General features: G+C 61.7%; 1 protein-coding gene across 1 annotated transcript in view; it reads right to left on the reverse strand.

Annotated features, from left to right (window-relative positions):
* SLC6A3 (solute carrier family 6 member 3) overlaps positions 1 to 22837 on the reverse strand; it is a 33678-nt gene that overhangs the window by 9119 nt on the left and 1722 nt on the right. Inside the window, 11 exon segments of the mRNA XM_065905415.1 lie at positions 18 to 118; positions 2597 to 2696; positions 3632 to 3760; positions 4844 to 4956; positions 7347 to 7471; positions 8812 to 8915; positions 12640 to 12774; positions 13388 to 13526; positions 17122 to 17347; positions 21062 to 21193; positions 22434 to 22761. Of these exon segments, the coding sequence (XP_065761487.1) occupies positions 18 to 118; positions 2597 to 2696; positions 3632 to 3760; positions 4844 to 4956; positions 7347 to 7471; positions 8812 to 8915; positions 12640 to 12774; positions 13388 to 13526; positions 17122 to 17347; positions 21062 to 21193; positions 22434 to 22719 (1590 nt within the window). The 5' untranslated portion in view covers positions 22720 to 22761.

Raw genomic sequence — 22837 nt, forward strand, 5'->3', positions numbered from 1 at the left:
AGGGGGCGGGGCTTCACCAGGAGGAAGCAGGGGCTGACGAACTTCCAGCACAGCCGCCAGTAGAGGCTCGGCCGCCGCCCGGTCATCTGCTTGATATCGTCGCTGAATTGCCACACACCTGCAGGGGGCCAGGCAGGGCGTCAGCGCGGCCCGCCCGGAGACAGGGCCCCCCAGAGCCCGGCGCACGGTGCTGCCCAGGCTGCCTGGGGGGTCACGCCGCCCGCGCCCGTGCACGCCCCCAGGGTGACCCTGCCTCACTGACGGCCGCAAGGGAGCGCCTGTGGGGTCCCACCCTCCTCCCCAAGGCCCACGGCCACCCCTGCCTCCCCTCTGTAATGAACATTTTTTTCCTTTACAAAAATCACGGTAAAACATACGTAAGCTGAAGCTTTCCGTGCTAACCACCGTGCGCACACAGCTCAGCGGCCTGAAGCACCGTCATCTGTGCAGCCATGCCCGCCACCATCCCAGGCCTTCCTCACCTTCCCCAGCCGAGGCCCGGCCCCTCCCCATCCTGCTGCCAGCCTCTGTGACCCTGGCCCGTCCAGGGACCTCCCGGGACTCCCGGGGGATTTGTCCTTCTGTGACCGGCTCGTGTCCCCGAGCACAGCGTCCTGCACGCTCACCCACGCAGGAGCAGCTGTCCGAGTGTCCCACTGTTTAGGGCTGAACTATATCTCATTACACATACACAATCATCACATGCTAGGGAAAGCTCCTGCTAGAAGCTGGATGAGCCAGTTTCTCCAGATCTCACGCTGATTTCTCCCGCCCCGCGGACAGTCACACACAGGGACATCAGAGAGACAACTCCACGCAGGATTCCCTCTTCACACCCGGCCCCATCACCAGACCTCGGATCAGAGGGGGAGTGAGGAAGCGGGGTGGAGGCTGAACCTAAAGGCCCGCAGAGATGGGGTGTCCCCCGGGGCCCCCTCGGGCAGCTCCGGGACCGGCAGCCTCTCCCACGCCGGCCCATCCGGAGACCACAGGGACCTCAGGGCACTGAGAGGCCGGCGTGCTCTGGGTGTGAACTGCTGTCTGCAGAAAGCCCGGTCTCTGCCTTCAGAGGCTTTGGGGAGCATGTGGTCGCGGCAAGGCCCTCTCTCCTGGACCTCCACCAGCTCTGCGATGCTCATGGCTGCTGAATACCTTTGAGGCACTTTCTCTCTTTCTCTGAGGTTTTATTTTGGGATGTCATTGTTCAGTCGCTCAGTTGTGTCTGACTCTTTGCCGACCCCATGGACTGCAGCACACCAGGCCTCCCTGTCCTTCACCATCTCCCAGAGCTTGCTCAAACTCAGGTCCATCGAGTTGGTGATGCCATCCCACCATCTCATCCTCTGTCGTCCCCTTCTCTTCCTGCTTTCAGTCTTTCCCAGCATCAGGGTCTTTTCCAATGAGTCAGTTCTTCACATCAGGTGACCAAAGTATTGGAGCTTCAGCTTCAGCATCAGTCCTTCCAATGGACATTCAGGACTGATTTGGGGAAATTACAATCTAAAACTGTAGACTAGGTATTGACTCCAGGTGTCAATGAAAGTACAGAGAGGCTGATATTTCCCTTTTCTGTAGAAAAGGAAATGTAATTGGAAAAACGTTGTTGGAATACGAACTATTTGTCGATTAAGCCTCTCAACGCTAGAGTGCTTTTCAGGTTATAACTCTAGGGCTGAAGCAGAGGCCATGACCCCTCACGTGGCACCAGGGCTGCCTCAAGCTTGCGGTTCTTGCACAGCACAGACCTCTGGCTTTGGCCGGAGCGCACGCACGTGCAAGCAGTGTGCCTGTTATCTTGGGCCTTCATGGCGAACGTCCTCAAGGACGCCTGGTCAGGTGAGCCAAGCGGTACCAGGACCCAAGCTCCGGGAGAGAAACGGAGAGCTAGCCCGGGGAGGGGTATGGGCGGCGGGCCGGGAAGGACACAGCTTCTGCAGGGCGGCTTTCTGCCGCTGTCAGACCTCATCAGGACACCCAGGGAAACACGGTGGACACGCAGGACACGGTGGACCTGCCGACAGCTGGTCCCCCACCCTGAGGGGCTCGCAGTCCTAGCGCACAGATGAGTGCTGGACCCGGGAGAGGGGGGTCAGGAGTCCGGTGGAGCCGTCGTGCGGAGTCAGGAGCTCCGGCCTGAGACTGAGCGTTGGCGCATGCACTGAACATTGCTGTCTCTTCCCTCCCATCAGCTCAGGGCCCTGGCGACCCGTGCCCAGTGACACGCCCCCTCAGCCAGCTCCCCTGCCTCCCTGGTGCCGGGGCTCTGCTCAGCGGGGCGCAGAGACTGCCTCCACCGGCAGCGGCACCCAGAGCCGAGCGCGCCCTCCTCCTCCAGGCCCAGCCCAGGGTCACACTGAGTGCCCTGTGTGGAGTTCCCAGGAGGAACTTCAGGGTGCCGTCCAAGCTAACTGCCTTCACAGATCCAACCGAACAGCCTTGGCCAAGCCCTGCTCTGATGCCACGCTGCCCACGACGCAGGGCCGCTGGGTGCCACAGTGACCAACCCGAGGATGCTGGCCTGACCGGTCACAACGCCAGCAGAGCCGTTGGTCTTGCCGGTGGGAGCGCGCCGTCCCACTGAGGGCTCCGTTCTTACCATAGAACCAGGCCACCCCGATGACCTCCATGAGCACCCCGAAGAGGATGGACGTGCCGGCCGCGAAGTGGTCCAGCAGCGTGAAGACGTAGATGCCGCCCTGGGCAGGGGGACGGAGGGGAGCACCCGCTAAGCTTGGGGTGCCCGGCACTCACGCCTGCCCACAGAAGTGCTCCTCCCAAAACATCAGCCTGGCCTGAGGTGCCAGCTTACAGACACCTTCTATTTTTCTCTCTATGGAGTGTCACTCAGGAAAGAAACTGAAGTTCAGTCCACGAGCAGCCACTTGGGAACCTGGCTATTACAAAACAACCAACCTCTCCCCCGCTTTTCTAGGGTTTCTGGTACAGTTAGGGATGAAAACCGGCAAGTGCCAGCCACGGCAGAGCCTCTGTGATGAAGGGGGCCCTGGGCCCTGTGCCCCCGCCCCTGGAGAGACCTGCCCCAAACCTGGGTGAAAGTGAAAGCCACTCAGTCGTGTCTGACTCTGTGACCACATGGCTCATACAGCCCATGGGATTCTCCAGGCCAGAATACTGGAGTGGGTAGCCTTGCCTTTCTCTGGGAGTTCTTCCCAACCCAGGGAGTGAACCCAGGTCTCAGCTTTACCAGCTGAGCCAAAGGGAAGCCCAAGAATACTGGAGTGGATGGTCTTTCCCTTCTCCAGGGGATCTTCCCAACTCAGGAATCGAACTAGGGTCTCCTGCATCGCAGGTGGATTCTTTACCGGCTGAGCCCCCAGGGAAGCCCCCCAACCCTCTTGCCCCACAAACCCAAGGGCGCCTCGCAGGGAGCTATCCAGGTGCTGAAACACAGGAGACCAGGCCCTTAGGCGCCCGGGGCCTGCGTGCGACCGCGGGGGCTCTGAGTGACCGTGGGCGCCCCCCTGCCTGACTCAAGGCCACCGTGTGTGTGAGCACGGACACCCACGGGTGGTCATCACAGGCCACGAGTTGTTCGTGGGGGAGGGGGGTGCCCCGCTCTGTCGGCAGCGGGTGCTCCTGAGACCGCGTCTGGGGCAGCGCAGGCACTCACGTTGGTGACACAGAAGAGTGACAGGAGGAAGGTGGCCAGGACGATGAGCAGCGTGAAGAGCTCCCGATGCCGGTGAAGCAGCTGGAACTCGTCGGCGAGCCCGGTGATCACGGACTCCATGCCGCCCATCTGCAGCCGGGACAGAGCGGGGGGCTGGGGGCCGCCAGCGGCGTCTCCACCCACGTGCTCAGCCGGGAGCCGCCCGGGGTCCCGGGGGGCAGAGAGCACCCCCCCCAAGGGCTGCTCCCCCGTATAGGCGTCTCCACCCATGTGCTCAGCCGTGAGCCGCACGGGGTCTGGGGGACAGAGAGCACCCCTGGCCCCCACGGGCTGCTCCCCCCGACATGGCCGCTGGAGACAGAGGACCGGGCTGGCGTCCCGCCCTCTGGTGGGGAGCTGCGGGGCCAGAGTCACACCACCCCCTGCGTCGCCACAAAGGCTCAGCTCAGCCCGGCTCTCTAAGCAAGCGTCTGCCCCACGGCACAGCTGAGCTCTGTTCGCAAGAGGCCTGGCCTGGCCACTGGGTGTGTCCTCACTGACGCGGCCTTCCTGACTCTCAGCACTGTCCAGGGCGGGTGTCTCCAGGAAGCCTGGCCTCCAGGAAGCCTCTGCCCTGCTCTTTCGGGACCACCTCCTCTGGGAAGTGCTGCTGGCGGGACTTGCCCACCACGGGTGGTGTCCACCCAGGGGGCGGGTGAGAAGGCTGACTGGGAGAAGCAGCTTTCACAGCGGAGGGATTGGGGGCTCCTTCCTCCTTCCAGGAAGCTGGGGGGAGGGGAACACGGGACCTGAGATCTCAGCTGCTGGTCCCCAGCAGGCCGCGTGGAGGAGGAGCGTGAGGGAGTCTGCCTCCCCAGGGCCCACAGGGCCACCACAGGATGGATGTCCAGTGGGCCAGGCAGGAGCCTTTGCCCCCCCAACCCTGAAAGGGCACCCCCTCATGCCGGTGGCCACAGGGCAGGCAAAGTTGGAGTCAGGCCGGGCCTCGCTGGGTGCTGTGTGGCCCCCATTTCCTGCAGCACCCTACTCCCCCCTCCCCTGCCCGGGATTCGCCCCGCTCCCAGGGGCAGCAGGGTAGAGCTGGTCTGAAGAGCCCTCCCCAGGAACTGTGGGGCCCCAGGGGTCTCCAGGCTGACCGGCCCCCGAGGGCGGCAGGTGAGCTGGCTGTCCCCGGTGGGGCCCCAGGGCACGCAGAGCGTGGAGATCACTCACGGCGCTGTCGATGCCCAGGGTCAGCAGCATGACGAAGAAGACCACGGCCCAGACGGACGACAGCGGAAGCGTGGCCAGCGCCTCGGGGTAGATGATGAAGATCAGCCCCGGCCCTGAGAGCAGACCCTCCGGTTACCCCCCCGCTGACCTTCCAGGTACCCCCCACCCACAACCCGGCCCTAAGGCGGTGCAAAAACTGCTCTCCTTGCAAAGCCCTCTCTCCTTGAGTTCGGGGCCCAGGACTCTGGAGCGAGGGCTCTGCTCCGTCCCCACTAGCCCTCGACCCCACAGGAGGGGGCACCCCAGCAGGGGGAGGGTGGGAGGGGCTGCCCGGGGGGCCTGTGCTTCCTCCCTCCAGACCCTGGGGGCCTCCCGGTTGCCTTCCTGAGCCTGTCGCTCACAGACTCACACTCACACTCACGCTCGCTGCGGTCAGGCAGCCCACACGGTAGATTCTGTTCTGTGCCAGCATACGACTCTAAAGTGTGATCTTTAAAAACCACGTGCTGTTACAGAGATGCCACAACTTAGCGCGCCTTCTCCACGTGCTCCCTGCAACACGGCGTGGTTCTGTCCCCTCGGACTGTCTCCCAGACCCACTCCTGGGAGTGGGGACACCGGGGGCCATGCCAGCTCCCTCACCCCCAGCAGGTGGGATCTGGGTGGAGGTGGGGAGGGGTGGGAGCCGTCAGGACTCGGGCACTTTGACTGCAAATGACCCCAGAGTAAAGAATATCCCCACAGGAAACTGCCAGTTGATCACTTTCAGGATTACTTTTACAAGAAGTGCTGCGTGGCCTCTGAGAGCCTGCTCATGCACGTAACTCACCACTTTGCTGGTTCCCCGTTCTCAGTGGGGCCTGGGTCAGGCATCAGCCGATAGGAACGGGCACTTACTGATGCTTCTAGGGCATCAAAGACTGGAGCCAGGCTCCACCTCCAAGATCTGTCAGGGGCCCTGGTGTTGACCTGGCCTCTGGGGCTCCCAACACCGCAGGAAAGAGTGAAGTTTCTGATGCAGGCGGGACAGGTGGATGGTTTGAAAAGCCCTAAAGTCTAAGCGCCAGGAGCCTGGAAGATGCCCATCAGCTTGGCTAAACTAAGGCCAGTATCCTCACCTCTCATTTTTGCTCCTGGGTTAATATTTCCCCCTGTTTTCTTGAGAATTAGAGCAATAAATGACATTTACTTTGCTTTTCTGGGAAATGCAATGAAGACAGTCAGCTAACTTTCAGGGGTTAATGGGGATTCTTGCAAACTATTGCTATTTATCATAATAAAGGGCAAAAGCCGGTGAAAATGCATAAATGCAACGGTGAGTAAATTCCACTGCTCCGTCCTTATTTGCATTAGGTTCCCTTTCCTGCCTTTATTGGATTTTTTTTCCTGGAGGAAAGAGTGGATTTGGAAGCACGTGGAAATTCATCCGGGTCCCCAGCTTTTCTGCCAGACTCAGAGGAGCCTGTCCGCCCGGCTCCAAATTCTGTCCCCCACTCTTTCCAAGTGGGGCTCCCACACTCGACAGATGGACTGATGGACTGACCCGCTGAGAGCTCAGGGCGCCGGTGGGATCAGCCCTCTGCTCTCCTTGGTTGCTCTGCTAACGTCATCCTCCTGCTCAAGAGTAAGAAGACCCAGGAGGAGAGGAGCACCCTGCAGGCCAGTGGGGCCAGCAGTGATTTTGGGCCCATGTCCTGGACTGACCCAGCTCCAGACTACCTCAGTCATGCCTTCCACCCAGGATCTAGCACCAGCAGACCGTCCCCCTGCACGGAATGCCCAGGGGCGCAGCAATCAGAGCCCTCCAGCACCCTGCTCTGGGCCAGGGCCCCCAGTCCTTTCCTGCTGGCGAGGTTGCTCCCCATGTCACCCACGTGTCGCCAGTCACCGGTGCCCACGACTGCTGCCCACTCTCCTCCGCTGACCCCTCGTCTGCGGACACTCCTATCCGCGTCGGCTGGGTGAGCAGGTTGGGAACAGGGGTCCCTGTCGCCACCGTGTGCCAGAGACTCCGGGGGTTTCTCTGCTATTACCCTACTCCCATGTGTATATGCCAAGGCCCCTGGAGGGCTGGGGGAAAAGCTTCGGAACAGAGTAACTGCTGGCGTCCAAGCCAACCCAGCCTCTCTCTGGCTGACCACACCAAGGTCTGGCGTCTGTGTCGGTTGGAACGGCTCCAAGCCCTCGGCTGCACATCCCCCACCAGGTGGAGGGAACCGGATCCTCACCCTGCAGCCGGAGTGGCTGCAGGACCAGTGGCGAGGAGCCCTGGGCTGAGGACCAACCTCGACCCGGCCTTGGACGTCCAGCAGGCGGGCCCGAGGGGGCAGGAGCTGGGAGTGCATGGAGGCGGTGGGTGCCGGGCGCCCAGGTACCCTGCTCTCTGCTGCGTCAGCTGCTCCTGGAAGCGCCCTGGGCGCCCGCGCGCATCCCCCTCAGCTTCCAGGAAAGCACTTGACAACTGGGCGGCCGGGAGCAGGCGGGCAGGGACCTCACCACTCACCGTCCTTGGCCACGTCCCCGATGGGCACGCTGTGCTTCTGGGCCATGTACCCCAGGAAGGAGAAGACCACGAAGCCGGAGGAGAAGCTCGTCAGCGAGTTGACGGAGGTGGTGATGATCGCGTCTCTGCAGGAACAAGACACGCTGTCCCAGCCCGGCCGGGCGCCGCTGCAATTTCCCGTCATTATTCGTAATTGGCTGTCTGGTGCCGGCGGGCTGGGGGCGCTCCCCAGACGGGCAGGCCGGCCCCTCCTGTGACCCCAGAGCCTGTCCTGGGCTGCCCTGCGGGAGGGAGGCTGGCGCCCGGCGACAGCGGTGGGCCTCCCACCTGGACCCCCTGCTGAGCAGCTCTGGGCGCTGGCCACAACGCTTGCCTGGGGACCAAGGGGGTCCTGGGACTCCCGACTCGGCGCTGATGGCGAGACGATCCCACAGGCAAAGCTGGGCTCCGGTGGGCAGCCCAGGTGACCACGGGCTCCCCACCCTGACCCACAGGGCTGCCAGGCAGGGCTTGGAGATGCCTCCCAGGAGACTTGTTAAGATGCAGGTGCTGACGGGGTGGGTCTGGTGGGCCTCCGACGCTGTGTTCCCTCTGCATGCCTGGGGGTCCAGGGCTGCTGGCCTGGGGACCCCACTCTGAGGGCCGAGAATTCAGAGCAGGGAGGGGGTGCTGCGGGGCCAGCCCCCCGGGTGCCCGAGAGCAAGGACCTTCACAGACCCGGGGGGGCACAGGGTGAGCTCGGGAGCCGCTGTCTGGCCTGCCATGCAGACGCCACCTCTGTGTGGACCTCTGGGTAGGGGTCAGTCTGGCCATTCTGCTGCGCACACTGCCTTTGTATTTTTAACTGCATTTTTATCCTCACGATATGAAAGAAAACAAATACTGGCTCAAAGGTCAAAGAAAGCAGTCCCGGAGGAAATTCTTTCTGTGTTTTTAGAAGGATTTTGATCCAGCAAGTGGCTGCAGGCCGCTCCGGTCCTCCTGGGCCGGGCCGCGCCGGCTGGCAGGCTGCTGGGGCTCTGGCACGTGCCACGGCCGCGCTCCTGCCTGTCCCGGTGCTGACTCTGCGGGGGGCTCCGCGGGGTCTGGGGCGCCCCGGGAACCCCGGCTCCCTCAGTGAAGGCCGAGTGGGGACACGCACAGGTCCTTCCTTGTGGGGGACAGGGGTGAGGAGCCGGACCGTGGATGCTGGGAGGATGGGGCGGCTGAGCCGGGCAGAGGAGGGGTTTGGGGGGGCCTGAGAGGCCTCCCCCAGGGAGGAGACAGAGTCTTCCTGCTTCAAAGCCTCCCTTCAGCAGGAACCAGCGCTGGGCTGTCGCCTCCCGTCTCACTTCCATGTTCGGGTTAAGGGGCTGTAAGCACAGCTCACTTCCCCTCCCCTCACCCAGGGACACAGAGTTTCCCAAAGTCAGGGACAGTCGCCCCCGCCAGACTCCACAGGCCTCTCTCAGAGTCCGGGGCTCACCTGTAGCAGTTGTTGGTGAACTTATTGTAACTGGAGAAGGCGATGAGCACCCCAAGGCCCACGCCCAGAGAGAAGCAAATCTGGATGGCCGCGTCGATCCAGACCTGCAGGAGCGGAGAGACCGGGTGAGCGGCCCCACAGGGAGAGGCCCCCGAGGGGAGACGGAGCGGGGTGAGCCGTCCCCGTGGGGAGACAGAGCGGGGTGAGCCGTCCCCGTGGGGAGATGGAGCGGGGTGAGTGGCCCCACAGGGAGAGGCCCCCGAGGGGAGACGGAGCAGGGTGAGCCGTCCCCGTGCAGAGAGGTCCCCGTGGGGCATGGCCAGCCTGGGGAGAGGCGGGGTCAGGGGTTGGGCCCTCAGCGCCACGGGCTCTGAGGAACAGTCATACTTAAACTTGGCATCACTGTCAGTGAGCAAATGTCCCCTCAGGGAATAAACCTGAGAGGGCCTGAGGAGAAGGGGGCTGCGTCCCGGTGCGGGGCCTGAGGTTACTTCAGTGGGCCCATGACCCGGGTAAGAGCAGGGATCTACGACAGGGCTGTGTGATGCTGGTGCCCCCACCCAGCACCCGCCTCCCAGCCTTCCCGCGGAAGCCCACTGCGGCACGCAGAAAGGCCCGTGGCGCCAACGTGGCTCCAGGCTCTGCGCTCGCTGGACGTGGCAGAGGAGACATCAGGCGGTTGACACACGTGACAAATGAGGCCGTGTGGTCGATACTGGACCGAGGCGCGATTTCAGACTTCGGACACGACCTGCTCGGGTCAGGTGGTGCAGAGACCACCCTATGACCCGGGGATGATGACGTGGGCGCCCCTGGGCCCTGCAGAGCCTGGGGCGGGGGTGAGGAGGACAGCGGACACCCGCCCTCGGGGATCGGCCAGGCCCGCTGCGTGAAAGATGGGGATGGGTGGGTCCTGAGGGCTGTTCCCAAAGTCCCCCAGCCTGAGATGAGACCTGTGGGCCGGGTTCCCCAGCTGTGACTCCAGAGCCCCTGACTCGGGACACAGGTCGGCTGGCCTGAGCATGACCCACTGAGGGGCCTGGACACGGAGCCCTTACACCAGGACTAGTGTGGCTCAGTCCTCTGGGCAGCACGCCCAGGGCCTCTGGGTCACCCCAGCACTGAGAATAGCATGACCAGGCCTTAGCTCGAGGCCTGGGGTGGCTGGGTGGGCAGGGGGTCAGGGTGCTGGTAGTTGGGCAGCAGGCTTTTGTAGACGGGGGCTGGTGGCCCGGGGACTGGGGGCTCCTGCCTTGTTGCAGTCCCAGGTCCTCTGTGGCTGGTGGCCACCCCAGAGCCTTAGCACGTGTGGCTCACCCACCCAGAGGCACCTCCCGGCCATCTGTCCAGGCCTCTGCTCACCGCTGCCCCAGGACGCAGCCTGGGTCCTGCCCACAGCCCACCCTGGGACCCGCGGGCAGCCTCTTGGGGCCGACCCAGACCGGCCCTTCCTTTACTGCCTGGACTCATTCCCCCTGCTGCGATGGAGCCCCCCTCCCCAGGACAGCACAGTGTGGGTCCCAGCCCAGACCCCACCTGCCCAGCAGGGCGGCTTAAGAGTTGCAGATGAATGGCTGAGAGCCTGGACATGACCGAGGACAGGGGCACTGACCCCAAAGGGGGTGCCCTCGTCCCCATGAAGACCTACAGATGGCCCCCAGGAGATGGAGGTCCGTCTCTATGTCAGAGCAGCACAGGGTCTGTGGCGCCAGAGACGCGAGAGGGGACGGAGCTGATGGTCCTTCTGCCCTGACCACTTGCTCCGATCCCACTGGCCTGGACCAGAGAGGACACTGGCCAGGCCTCCCACTGTGGTCCCTGGACTGAGCTGCCACCTCTGAACCCCCAGGGGACAGACAGCCTGGGAAGGTGCTGGGGGCCTGCACCCCAATCTGAGCCAGCCCCTAATCACATCCCAGGGGAGTTAATGGGACCTGCCCTCACACTGCCCAGCCCCCAGGAAGATGCCAGGGCCGCTCAGCCTCTGAGGGAGGCCACCCTGAGCCCGGGGAGAGGGTGTCCAGGCAGCACTTGGGCCTGGAGCAGCCCAGGGGACAGCACAGGACGGCCACCAAGCTGGTGAGGCCCAGCCCCTGCCTTGTCCTGGATGTGGCAGTGCAAAGGTCAGTCAGGACCCTGTGGGGGGACAGGAATGGCTCTGCCCTCTGAGCTGGGGGTGCAGGGACCTGGCCTTTGGGCCCAACGGCTCCCAGGAACCCAGGGGTTGTGCACCGCTCTGTTCTGACTTTGTCCCTTCCTGTCCAAGCTGACGGAACGTTAGAGGAGGGGACACTCAGGGCAGTCCCGCTCCTCACTGTCTGCCACCAACATCTGTCATCCATCCACCATCCACTGTCTGCCTGCCTGTTCCCTGTCATCCATCCACCTGAACTCTGCTGTCTGTCTGTCTTATCCAGCTGCCTATCAACCTCACCTGTGCCAACCTCTGGTCTCCACTTCCTTCTGCTTCACAGACGAACCTGTTCACATGGCTGATAGCTGTTCTGCACATTCTTCCCCTTGACACCTGACTCTTCTCTGATTTCCGGGTCACCCCCCACCCGGCCTTTGACGCCATGGCCACCTCCTCCCACCAGCACACCTCGCCCACTGCGGGGTTTCCCGAGGACGACACTCCGCTGATGCATTGACTCCCTGGGCCCGGCTCTGCGGTGCGGCTCCGGGACCCCCACTGACCTCACGCTCCCCTAGCCGCCCGTGTCCGTCTCCCTTGGCTCCATGGAGACACGCGTGCAGCTCTCACGGGTCTCACAGGTGGGCTGCCTGGGGGGCTCCCCGGGGCCGCCCACGGCTGCGCTCCCCTGTGGGCCTGTGGGCCCGTGGCCAAGGCGCCCTCCTCTCTCTGCTCCTCAGTGTCCGGCCTCCACTCTGCATCTCCCCTCCCCCGGGGCTCCTGGGGGCTCACAGCCTTGCCGACTGCCCCTTCTTCCACTTTGCTCCCATTGCCCACAGCCCTCCACCCCATGGAGCCTCCTCCCCTCCATGAGCGCTGCCCCTGACTCACAACCTGGCAGCGTGGGGCCCCCACGCCCCGGCCGAGACTGCTCCTCCCAGTGACCCAGTCTCCCTGGGCAGCTGTTGGGGCCCCATGTCTAGAGAGCTGCCCGAGTGTGGTCCACCTGGATTTCCAATGGCCCCTTCTCCCACCAGTGACCACCCCCACCCCCCGGGGCTGTCGCCCTGCCGCCTCTTCCTCTCTCTCTTCCTCCCCGGCCACCCCCCTCCACTGCCCCGCCAAGCCCTGGTATTTCAGCCCAGGTGATGTCGTCCTTTGCTGAGGAAACCCGCAGCCGGACGGTGGACTGAGTTTGTTCACGAGATGGTCACATCACCACCTTGTGTGGGCATCGGGGCGTCTGACCACAAAGTCTGGCTCCCCGCGGTGGGCCTGGTTCACGCAAGCCAGTACCTCAGCCCAGCTCAGGATATGCCGGGGCCAGAGCTCGGGCTTCGGTCCAGCTGGGCAACAACACCCTTGGGCACAGACGGCGCCCCACCCCCACCCCCAGGTGCTCGTCGGAGGGCCCGGGAGGGCTCCTCCGGGGAGTGGACGGCCAGGTGAGGAGGCCACGGGGCAGCCGCCCTGGCTTCTCCCTGCAGAACCCGGGGCGACCCCTGCCCCTAGTCCTCTTACCCTGGGCCCTTCGGCTCCGTGCTCTGCCCACACGGCCCCTTCTCACCTGGACAGTGGACTCTGCTGGGCGGGGCAGGTCCCCCCACGCAAAGCGCTTCCTGCCCGAGATGCAGGGACTAACGTCCCGCCCTGCCAGCCCCGCTGGACGGGCCGTGAGCGGAGGGCGCACTCACCGAGGCCTCACAGAGCCGGTGGAAGTCCACGCTCAGGTACGCTCTGATGCCGTCCACGGCCCCCGGGAGAGTGACGCCTCGCAGGAGCAGCGCAAAGAGGACCACATACGGCATGGTAGCCGTGATCCACACGACCTGGGGAGAGCACGCGTCACCCGACCGCGCTGGCCGCCGTGGGCAGGGCTGGGCACAGGGTCACCCTGACGGCGTGTGCTCAGACAGAGGGCCTTGGAGTGGCAAGCCCGGTGTCCCGGACAGTCCCAGGGTGTCAGCTCAGCAAACACCCCTGGAGCGGGACCGCCCAGTACCCTCGTTCCTGTGTGTCTCTCCCGGGGATTGAAACAGGACAGTCTGGCAGGGAAGGGGCCTTCTCTGTCTGCATTTGGGCCGCGGCTGTAGGCAGCAGTGGCTGGGTTTCCCATGAGTGAGATGCGGATGGTTTACATCTCACTGATTGTGCAAATGTGCCCGTGGATCACATGTGAAAGATGGACTCTGGGTCATGGGTGAGGCAGAGGACAGCAGCACTGGAAGGCTTCCGGGGGCTGGAACATGACTAGGAGTGTTAGCCCAAGTGACGGGTGCGTTTGGGCGATCGTTACTTTGGGCACCCAGACAATGACCGAAATATCTTCATCAGCACAGATATTTTGTTGTGATTCCCCTTGTGCTGAAACCACTCTCCTGACACCATTCCTCAACCACGGCCCCCTGTCCACTCCCCACCTGGCGAGCCCTGCCCCCTCACCTTCCCGGACGTCTTCACACCCTTCCAGAGGCTGAAGTAGAGCAGGACGATGACCAGCACCAGGCAGGAGGTGAGCTGCCAACGGGGAGGGCCCAGGTCATCGATGCCCTGGCTCTCGTGGAGGTGCAGCACGCCGCGCCTACGGAGGAAGGGGATGGGGTCCTGGGGGCTGCCTCCCCGCCCAGGGGCTGGCCGGCCCAGAGACCTGCCCTGCCATGCAAGGCACGGCAGCAAGGCCCTGGCCTGACTGCCTGGGGACCCCTGTCCCCACTCCAGAAAGGCCAGGCCCCCAGCCCTAGTGGAGACACAGGCCTACCGTCTCTGTGAGGAGAAGCAGGCAAATGCAGAGCTACAGTTTAGAGTTTAGCACACCTGTCACAGCGGCGGACAGACAAGGTGAGGGTAAGGATGTCGAGCGGGCATGACCCAGCTGACACGTCCACCCATCAGCGGCAGGAAACACATTGTTTTTAAGTGCACGTGGAACACACAGGGATAAACCACATACTGGGCAAGAAGACAAGCCTCAGTGGATTTAGAAATAATGAAGTTTTAAAATATAATAGTTCACCAAGTCAGAATTAAGTTAGATGTCAATAACAGAAATGTACCTAGAAAACCTCCAAATATTTCAAAATCAAAGAACAAGCTTCTAAACATCTCCTGTGAGCCAAAGAAGAAATCACAAGGCAGACAAGGGGACACTTTAAACTAGTGAAAATGAAAACATAATGTGTCAAACATGACGGGGGCAGTTAAAGTGGCCTCTTAGAGGCAAGTTTGTAGCTTTAAATATATAGCTTTCAAACCAGTCAATCCTAAAGGAAATCAGTCCTGAGTGTTCACTGGAAGGACTGACGCTGAAGCTGAAGCTCCAATACTTTGGCCACCTGATGCGAAGAACTGACTCATTGGAAAAAACCCTGATGCTGGGAAAGATTGAAGGCGGGAGGAGAAGGGGACGACAGAGGATGAGATGGTTGGATGGCACCACTGACTCAATGGACATGAGCTTGAGTAAGCTCTGGGAGTTGGTGATGGACAGGGAAGCCTGGCGTGCTGCAGTCTATGGGGTCACAAAGAGTTGGACACGACTGACTGCACAGCAACAAGTGTGTATTAGAAAGTAGGTGAAGGTGGTTTTAATAAGTGTTGATGGAGTTGGAGTTACACGGGCTTATTTTGGGATTTCTGAAGGCTGCTCGCACTTTGTAGGACTTACAGCTTCACAACTTCGTGATTGTATTAACTATCTTGGCCTTTATGGTAGCCCACCAGGCTTTATATGGAGAGTTTAAATTCCAGAAAACCCTTTCAGACCTGACAGTCACTGGAGCTTGTCTCAGGGAAACTCAGTCTTCACTGCTAGTGGGATCACCTGGGGGTATTCTTGGCGTGGTTTAATAATTGATTGTGTCGTTAATGATCTTTGACTGCATTGTAAACCTTCAAAGGCTGCGCCTCCGTCCCGGGATCACCTCCAGCTACGGTTGGATGTCTGTTCCTGCTGACAGCCCTTCCTGGGAAGGGGCGGGTAGCTTTCCATCTCAAGCCTTCTATTCCAGGTGGGATTTCCAAACAGACTGCCCTAGTCAGCTCTTTTTTTTTTTTTTAATCCAGCTATCACATATATTCTCTCCTTTTAGCATTCTCAATAATAAATCACTGACTAGTCAATTTTTTCCCCTCTATTTTTCTCATATGAAAATCACTTACATAAATCAACTTTTTCAGCACCTCCCAAACGAAAGGTGAAAGTGCAGAAAGTGTCAGTCACTCAGTTGTGTCCAACTCTGTGACACTGTGGACTGTAGCCCGCTGGGCTCTCCAGCAGGACTGCTGGAGTGGGTAGCCATGCCCTTCCCCTAAGGGTCCCCAGATGGCCTCACCTGGCACAGTCCACATCTCTGACAGCTCTCTGAACGTTCTAGACAGCACCAAAATCCATCTGAGAACTGTAGGAAACACTCCAGCTTGGAAACTCAGCCGCGGTTTTGTTGGTGAAACACAAACCCAGCTCGAGTGAGAGCTGCCTCTAGACATCTGAGTGGTGGGACGGGGTGGGGTCTGGGGGGGCCCCCAGGCACTTGCCGGTATCCCCGTCTGCTCTCCCCCTTCTGGGGCAGGGCCCCCTCCGTCTCCCCTTCTGGTCCCTTCCCTGCCATCACAGGCTAACACTGAGGTCAAGGCTAGACCAGGTCAGGGCTCAGCAGACCGCGGGGAGCACACGTGCAGCCCAGGCCTTGCTCTGTGGATGAGACGTTCCTAAGTCTGGGACCCGCGGCAGTGCCGGCAGGCAGCAGGCTCCTCAGAGGGCCAGTGACTGGCGACGCTCTGCCGTCCTTTCCTGGAGGAACCCGCCACCTCTGGCTTGCTTGTCACTCTGATCCTGACCACGCACCCAGGTGATGGTACTGGGTCTCCGTTTCCCGTGGGAAGTCTGCCCCAGCGTCTCTCAGGCGGATCTGACGGGGACGACCCCAGGCGGACCCCCGTCTCCAGCCCTCCTCGGAAACCCACTGGCCGCTGCTGAGAGCTCCTGGAGACCAGGCCCTCCCCTCCCAGCTTTGGACCCCCTTCTCCAGGCAGGCGGGCGTTCAGTGACCCTCTGACCTCCCCGTCGCGGACACCCCTCCCCTCCTTCCAGACGTCTTCACCTGCAATCCCAAACCACCGAAAGGAGCCTCTTTTGAAAAACTAAACAGGTCCCACCTCACACCAGCCACGTGCTAGCCATGCTGCTCCTGGTAAGTTCTGAGGAAGGACCTGGCCCCCACTGGAGGCCCCCAGCGCCCCCCACCCAAAGCCTTGGCACTGCGTCCCTGCCCATCGCTGTGGCCTTCCACAGCGGCCAGTCCTAGAGACATGTTCCCCACGTGGGGCCCCCAGAGCTGAGCACGAGACCCCGACTATCTGAACACACAACCTCAGACCCTAGACGTCCACAGGCTCTGTGGACTGGCTCGTCCCCCGGGCAGGGTCGCTCCGACACCCACACGACAGATGCTCCCGACACCGAGGGCTCGGTCCTGCCCTGCACATCTGGGGTCTCACCCCGCTCTGCTGACGCTGTGGGACAGGGCCCGCCCCTCATGGAGCACCCTGGGCTGCCGGCTGCTGATAAAAGGGGTCCTCTGGAAGCCCCTCTGCCAGCGGCTCTGCCCCGGACGTGTGATCGCCTCCTCCAGGACAGACTTTCTCACTTTCACAGTGAGATGGCCTTTGTGTTTACGCTCACGGTTTCCTACCTGAAAACAAGTTTTGAAATTGTGCCCATCTGCGATTAAAACCGGAATTATGTTTTGGGCTGAGGTTCATTTTTCTAAATTGTCGATGCACTCATTTCTACCTAGAAACATGAGCAGACTGTACCCAACCAGGATTTCAGTCCTAAAGGAAGATCGCAGTCACTGGGAACTTGAGGCGCCCGCAGTAGTTACTGTGAATGCCTTTCTCAAGAGAAGTGGCCTCTCTCAGGACGTGGGGAAGGGCAGCTGGCCCGGGGGGTGGGGGGGCCTGTCCAGTCCCCCTTCCTGCGAGGTCTCCCCCAGGAGCGGAGCTGAGTGGCTGCAGGTGGGGTCAGAAAGAAGCCTCTCAAGAGCCCCGGGGAGTGGGACGAGACACAGGCTGGGGAGGCGCCTCCCCGCAGCCCGGGGGCAGCACAGACCAGCGGGTGACCCCGGGCCGGCACCCTCCCCTCCCAGGGACCGTGGCCCTGAGGAGACCCCACTCACTCGAAGTACTCGGCAGCGGGCGTGGTCCTCAGGGTGTCGTTGGGGCCAGAGCTGGTGTTGGGGGCGCGGGCATCCGAGCAGCGGGGGCTGTTCCAGGTGTGGTTGCAGTGCGTCCAGGGCAGCTCGGTGGTGAAGGAGGAGAACAGGTAGTGAAGCGCCCAGGCGATGATGACGTTGTAGAAGAAGCCGATGTAGAGCGAGATGAGGATGACGGTGTAGCCCACGCCTGGGGGAGAGCGCGGCCCGTCAGCGGCGCCCCTCCCTACGGGACACAGCTGCACCTGGCTTCCCGCAGCCAGGCAGTGCCTCTAAACACGCCCGGAGACGAGCGATAGGGGGGGGTCCCGCCGTTGTCTCGGAGGAAGGGCCACCCCTTCCAACACCATCTAAGGCCTATCAGACCTGCATGGCCATCCAGGGACACCCCGGTACCCGAGGTCGCCTGCAGACACACAGGAGAACCAGGGGCCACCTTGCCTGCCCGCCATCACTCACAGCCAGTCAGGGACACCCAGGCTCACATAAGGTCCCCTAGGACCACCCTGAGTCACCAAGACAATTCAACCCAGGGGTATCCAGGGCCACCAGCCAAATAAAACCATCAGAAAAATTCACCACTGCCCTGGGCCACCCAGGGCCATCTAGGGAGACCCAAGAATACAAAACACCAAGTCAACGAAGGCTGCCCCAAGCCACTCAGGGTCACCCAAGGACACCCCGGGCCACCCCTGCCAATAGTGCCCTGAAGACCGTCCTGGGTCACTCAGGAATACCCTGTGTCTCCCAGAGCCCGATGGGACCACTAACAGTCACGGAAGGATGACCAGGGTCTCCATGGCCGCCCACAGCCACCTGGGCTCATCTAGGACCAGCCAGGCCTCCAAGACAAGCCCCACCCAGCTGGGCTGCCTACAGTCATCTAAGGCTACTCACAGCCACCTTACTAATCATCCCTCCCCCATGCCACTCAGGGCAGACAGAGGCATCTAGGTCCACCTAACATCACCTAGGACCATGCATGACCATCCAGGGTCTCCCAGGGTCATGCTTGACCACCTAGAGTCCCCAGGGCATGTCAGAGAGACCTCTGCAGGGTCACAAGACCTGGAATTTGGGAGAGTCACTGAAGTGCTCCTGACCGCTGGAGTAGAACGGAGGGGCGAACAGTCTTTGGAGGCACGTCTATCCCATGGTGGACAGCTGGTCCTGTCTGGTGGTGGACAAGCGCTCTTGCGTCCCACTGCTGGGGTTCAGTTTACCCAGCTCCACAGAGACTTCTCTCATTTCCACATTCTTTCCCAGCTTTGCTGTTGGGACTGGCTTGGGCATCAGTATCCTGGGACCTCGTGGGCACCGGCCCTGTCCTGCCTGCCTGTGTCCAGGAGGAGCTTATCTTCACGGTGACTTTTTTTTTCCATTCCACGGTGATTTTTGCAGGTAGTGCCTTGGCTTGTTTTTTGTGGGTCTAACCCTCCTTGTTTATTGCTGCTTAATTGTTAAGTCGTGTCTGACTCTCTGAGACCCCTTGGTTGAGCATGCCAGGCTCCTCTGTCCTTCACCATCTCCCAGAGTTTTCTTAGGTTCATGTCCATTGAGTCGGTGATAGCATCCAACCATCTCTGCTGCCCCCTTCTCCTCCTGCCTTCAATCTTTCCCAGCATCAGGGTCTTTTCCAATGAGCTGGCTCTTCACATCAGGTGGCCAAAGTACTAGAGCTTCAGCTTTAGCATCAGTCCTTCCAATGAATATTCAGGACTGATTTCCTTTAGGATGGACTGGTTTGATCTTGAAGTCCAAGAACTCTCAAGCATCAATTCTTTGGCGCTCAGCCTTCTTCATGGTCCAACTCTTAAATCCATACATGACTACTGGAAAAGCCATAGCTTTGTCTATAGGGACTTTTTCAGCAAAGTAATGTCTCTGCTTTTCAATATGCTGTCTTGGTTTGTCAAAGGTTTTCTGACCCTTAGGAGAAGCTGTTTTCCTGCTCAGGACACTTCATTAAAACTCTTCCTACCCTGAAAGCAGAAAGAGTGACTCCAGTTTACTAATGTGTAGACATTAAACAGATCTAGTATCAGGAATGATTCCCCTGGTGGCTCAGCAGTAAAGAATCTGCCTGCAATGCAGAAGCCACAGGAGACTTGGGTTCCATCCCTGGGTCAGGAAGATCTCCTGGAGAAGGAAATGGAAACCCAGTCCAGTGTTTTGTCTGGAGAACCCCACGGACAGGGGAGCCTGGCGCGCTGTATACAGTCTGTGGGGTCACGAAGAGTCGGACATAACTGGGGTAACTGAGCACACAGCACAGACAGGCCCTGGTACACGGCCCCTCTCAGAAGACATGCTCAGTAGCGGCAATGACAAAATCCACACTGTCCCTTCTGAAGGCCTCCTCCAGGGTGGACCCCGTCCTCGGGGAACAATTCCTCACTGCACTTCTGTCCCCTCCGCTCCCCGGGAGAAGCTGGCTCACGGTGGACTCGCCCGGCAGCCGCAGAGTCGGGAAGCCACGTGGCTTCCAAGCGCCTCTTGGAAGCTGCTCCCTGGCGGTGAGCTGGCCATCGGTGGCTGCTGGAGATCTCCTGAAGGTGACAACTCTGTACACCAAATCCTCCGCTTGTGGTCTGGGGAACTCAGAGCCGCCTTTGACCAAACGCCAGAGCAGACCCAGCTCTGTGTCCCAGGGAGAGTGGCCTGAGGCGTTGGTCCTTCTGACCCCAGGGCTGTGCACAACCTGTCTCTGGGCAGGCCAGGTTGCTCATGGTCACAGCAGAGTGAGGAGGGCACCCGGGCCTGGCGCGGCTCCCAGGGGACGTGGGCTTTGCCCCTCAGCAGCAGCACAGCGGCCCGGAGGCAGAAGGGCGGCAGATACAGAGAGACAGACGGTAGATCAACAGACCTGATAAGTCTGGTAGGCAGGCGGATGATAGATGGCCGATACATGATAGCCAGACGGGTGACAGACAGATGAGAGGCAGACCTAAGGATAGACTGGTGGATGGATACACAGGTGGGGGACAGACAGTGCTATGGGTTGGACTGCGGCCTCCAGAATCCATTTGCTGAAGTTTTAGTAACCCCCAGTATTTCAGAATTTGTGATCTTACTGAAGGCAAGGTCTTTAGAGAGGAAGATCAAGTCAGGGTGGGCCCTAGCTCGCTGAGACTGATGTCCCCATAAAAAGGGGAGCCTGGATGAAGAGACACACGTGAAGACGCAGGGAGAGGATGGCCCCCACGACCCCAGCAGCAGGCTGGGAGCAGGCCCCCCTCCCCCGGCCTCAGAAGGAACCAACCAGCACCTTGGGTTCGGACCTCGGAACTTCGACACAACAAACGTCTGCTATTTAAGCCACTCTGTATAGCAGCCCCAGTGAACTAACACAGACGACAGACAGCAGATCACAGAGATACAGATCGGAGGCTGTGTTACCTTTTCTACCATGCTAGCGCTTTGGCAAAACAACGCCCGCCAGGAACTGCAGGCTGGCCTCGCCTGGGAGCAAGGACACACATTCGCAAACCCCCGGTCGAGACCGATCTTTAGAGCGAGACTGGCACTAAAGTGCGCAACCACCCCAGCCGTGGCGGGCCCACGCCCCGCCCCGCGCCCTCGGTCCACGCCCCGCCCTGCCCCACGCCCCGCCCTGGCTTATGCCCCGCCCCGCCCCGCCCCGCCCCGCCTCACGCCCTGCTCCACGCCCCGCCCTGCTCCACGCCCCGCCCTGGCCTATGCCCCGCCCCACGCCCCGCCCCACCCTGGCCTATGCCCCACCCCATGCCCCGCCCTGCCCCCCGCCCCCCGCCCCCCGCTCCACGCCCCGCCCTGGCCTATGCCCCGCCACGCCCCCCGCCCCGCCCCCCGCCCCGCCCTGGCCCCGCCCTGGCCCACCCTGGCCCACCCTCTGCCAGGCAGGTGGGGCGTCCCCGCCCGTTACCTCTCAGGATGGGGCAGATCTTCCAGACGCCTGCCGCCCCCTCCCTGTTGAACTGCCCGAGGGCCAGCTCCATGTAGAACAGCGGCACGCCGGCGACGACCATGAAGAACAGGTAGGGGACCAGGAAGGCACCTGGGGACGCGACAGCACGCTCAGCCTGGACCCGAGGACGCGCCAGCCCGGCGAGCGCGCCGCCGTCCACACGTGTCCCGGGCTCGACCGCTGCCACCCTTCTTCGAAGCTCCCTGCAGGCTGGGGGCTGGGCCTCCTGCCTCTGTGCGTGGCCCCCCCTGTCACCGCACCCTGACACATCCCTCTGGGAACCGCGGTCACCCCGCCCCCCCAGGTACGCGCAGGCCCCGGAGCAGAGCGGACCAGCCCAGCCCAGGTGCTGCTCTGCTCCTCGCTGCTGTCTGCTCTCCGCCCGGCCGGCCCTGGGTCCCCTCTCTCTCCTCCATGGGGATGTCTGTCCTCCTGAGCCGTGGATCCTTGGGGTCCAGCGCAGCCTGGCCCCCAGGAAGCCAGCCTGCCTCCGTCGGGCTGCGGCAGAGCTCTCTGCTGACAGGTGCCGCCGCCGGGCTGGGGTCTCTCCAGGCGACTGCGCTCTGAGCACAGAGATCGGGGCCCCACCAGCTCAGCCGTCTTCAGCTGTCTCACTCTGCCTCACGGGAGGGTGGTTCTGCCATGGCTCTTCCTGGGAGGGGCAGGGGAGGCAGGGAGACCCCACAGGGCTGCCTGTCTTGAATCAACTTCTGTGCCTGCTCCGAAATGCCCAGCTGCTCACGGGTGCCCTGGCAGACCCTCCCCAAGGAAGCCTCCTGAAGCCCCGAGGGTGGGGCATGGAAAGACCCTGATGGGTGGGAGCGTCTAGGAGACTCATGGGAAACAAGCACCAACCAACTGGCTTCTCAGCTTGGATTCTGGGGGTGACCCAGGCCCATTTCTTAGTTTTCTGCCTTGAACCCAGATGGAGCAGTTCTAGGGCTGGCTGTGCAGGTGAGGCAGGGGCCGGGGAGGGGTGGAGACACGTTCCCTGGGCATCCTGGGGCTCCAAGCACAAGGGCTGCCGCATACTGTGAGCACTGGGCGGGTCGGTCAAAGAGGTCGTTCTCTGGGCCTTGGAGAATTTTCTAAAGTAAAGGCCATTTTGGGAAACAGAAGGCAGAATCATAGTGCCTCCAGCCTCCCTCCTGCTTTCCTGGCCTCGGCATCCTCAACCGGACAGAACCGTCAGGGGACGAGACCGCTCTGAGCGCTACCCTGTAGGGTTCCGGGACATTCATGTGCCCCGCTCCGCCGCGTCCCCCCCCCCCCAGAGCCCAGCCTCCAGCGCCCTCAGGTGGGAGGGCAGAGAGCAGGCGGACAGACTCACCCCCGCCATTTTTGTAGCACAGGTATGGGAACCGCCAGACGTTGGCCAGGTCCACGGCGAAGCCGATCACGGAAAGGAGGAAGTCGGCCTTCTTGCTCCAGGTCTCTCGATCCTGGGCCTCGGTGGGGCTCTGCGGGGGGTTGAGGAGGGTGGAGTTCGTGAGCTGCACCCCGTTTTGCTCCTTGAGCAGGACGAGTTCCACCGCCTTTGGGCCCGTGGCATTGGCCTCCTCGGCTGGAGCCACCACGGAAGACATCAGGGCCACAGAGCACCTGCCCTCACTCATGGCCTCCTGGACTCGGGAATCCAGTGCTTCCGCCTTCTCGGTCTTCAGCCAGCATGAAAGATAAACACACACAGGGATGCACGGGTTTAGCAGCCAGACTACGATGCACCGGGTGGGG

Source organism: Muntiacus reevesi, chromosome 14 (assembly GCF_963930625.1).
Source record: "Muntiacus reevesi chromosome 14, mMunRee1.1, whole genome shotgun sequence".
Taxonomy (NCBI): domain Eukaryota; kingdom Metazoa; phylum Chordata; class Mammalia; order Artiodactyla; family Cervidae; genus Muntiacus; species Muntiacus reevesi.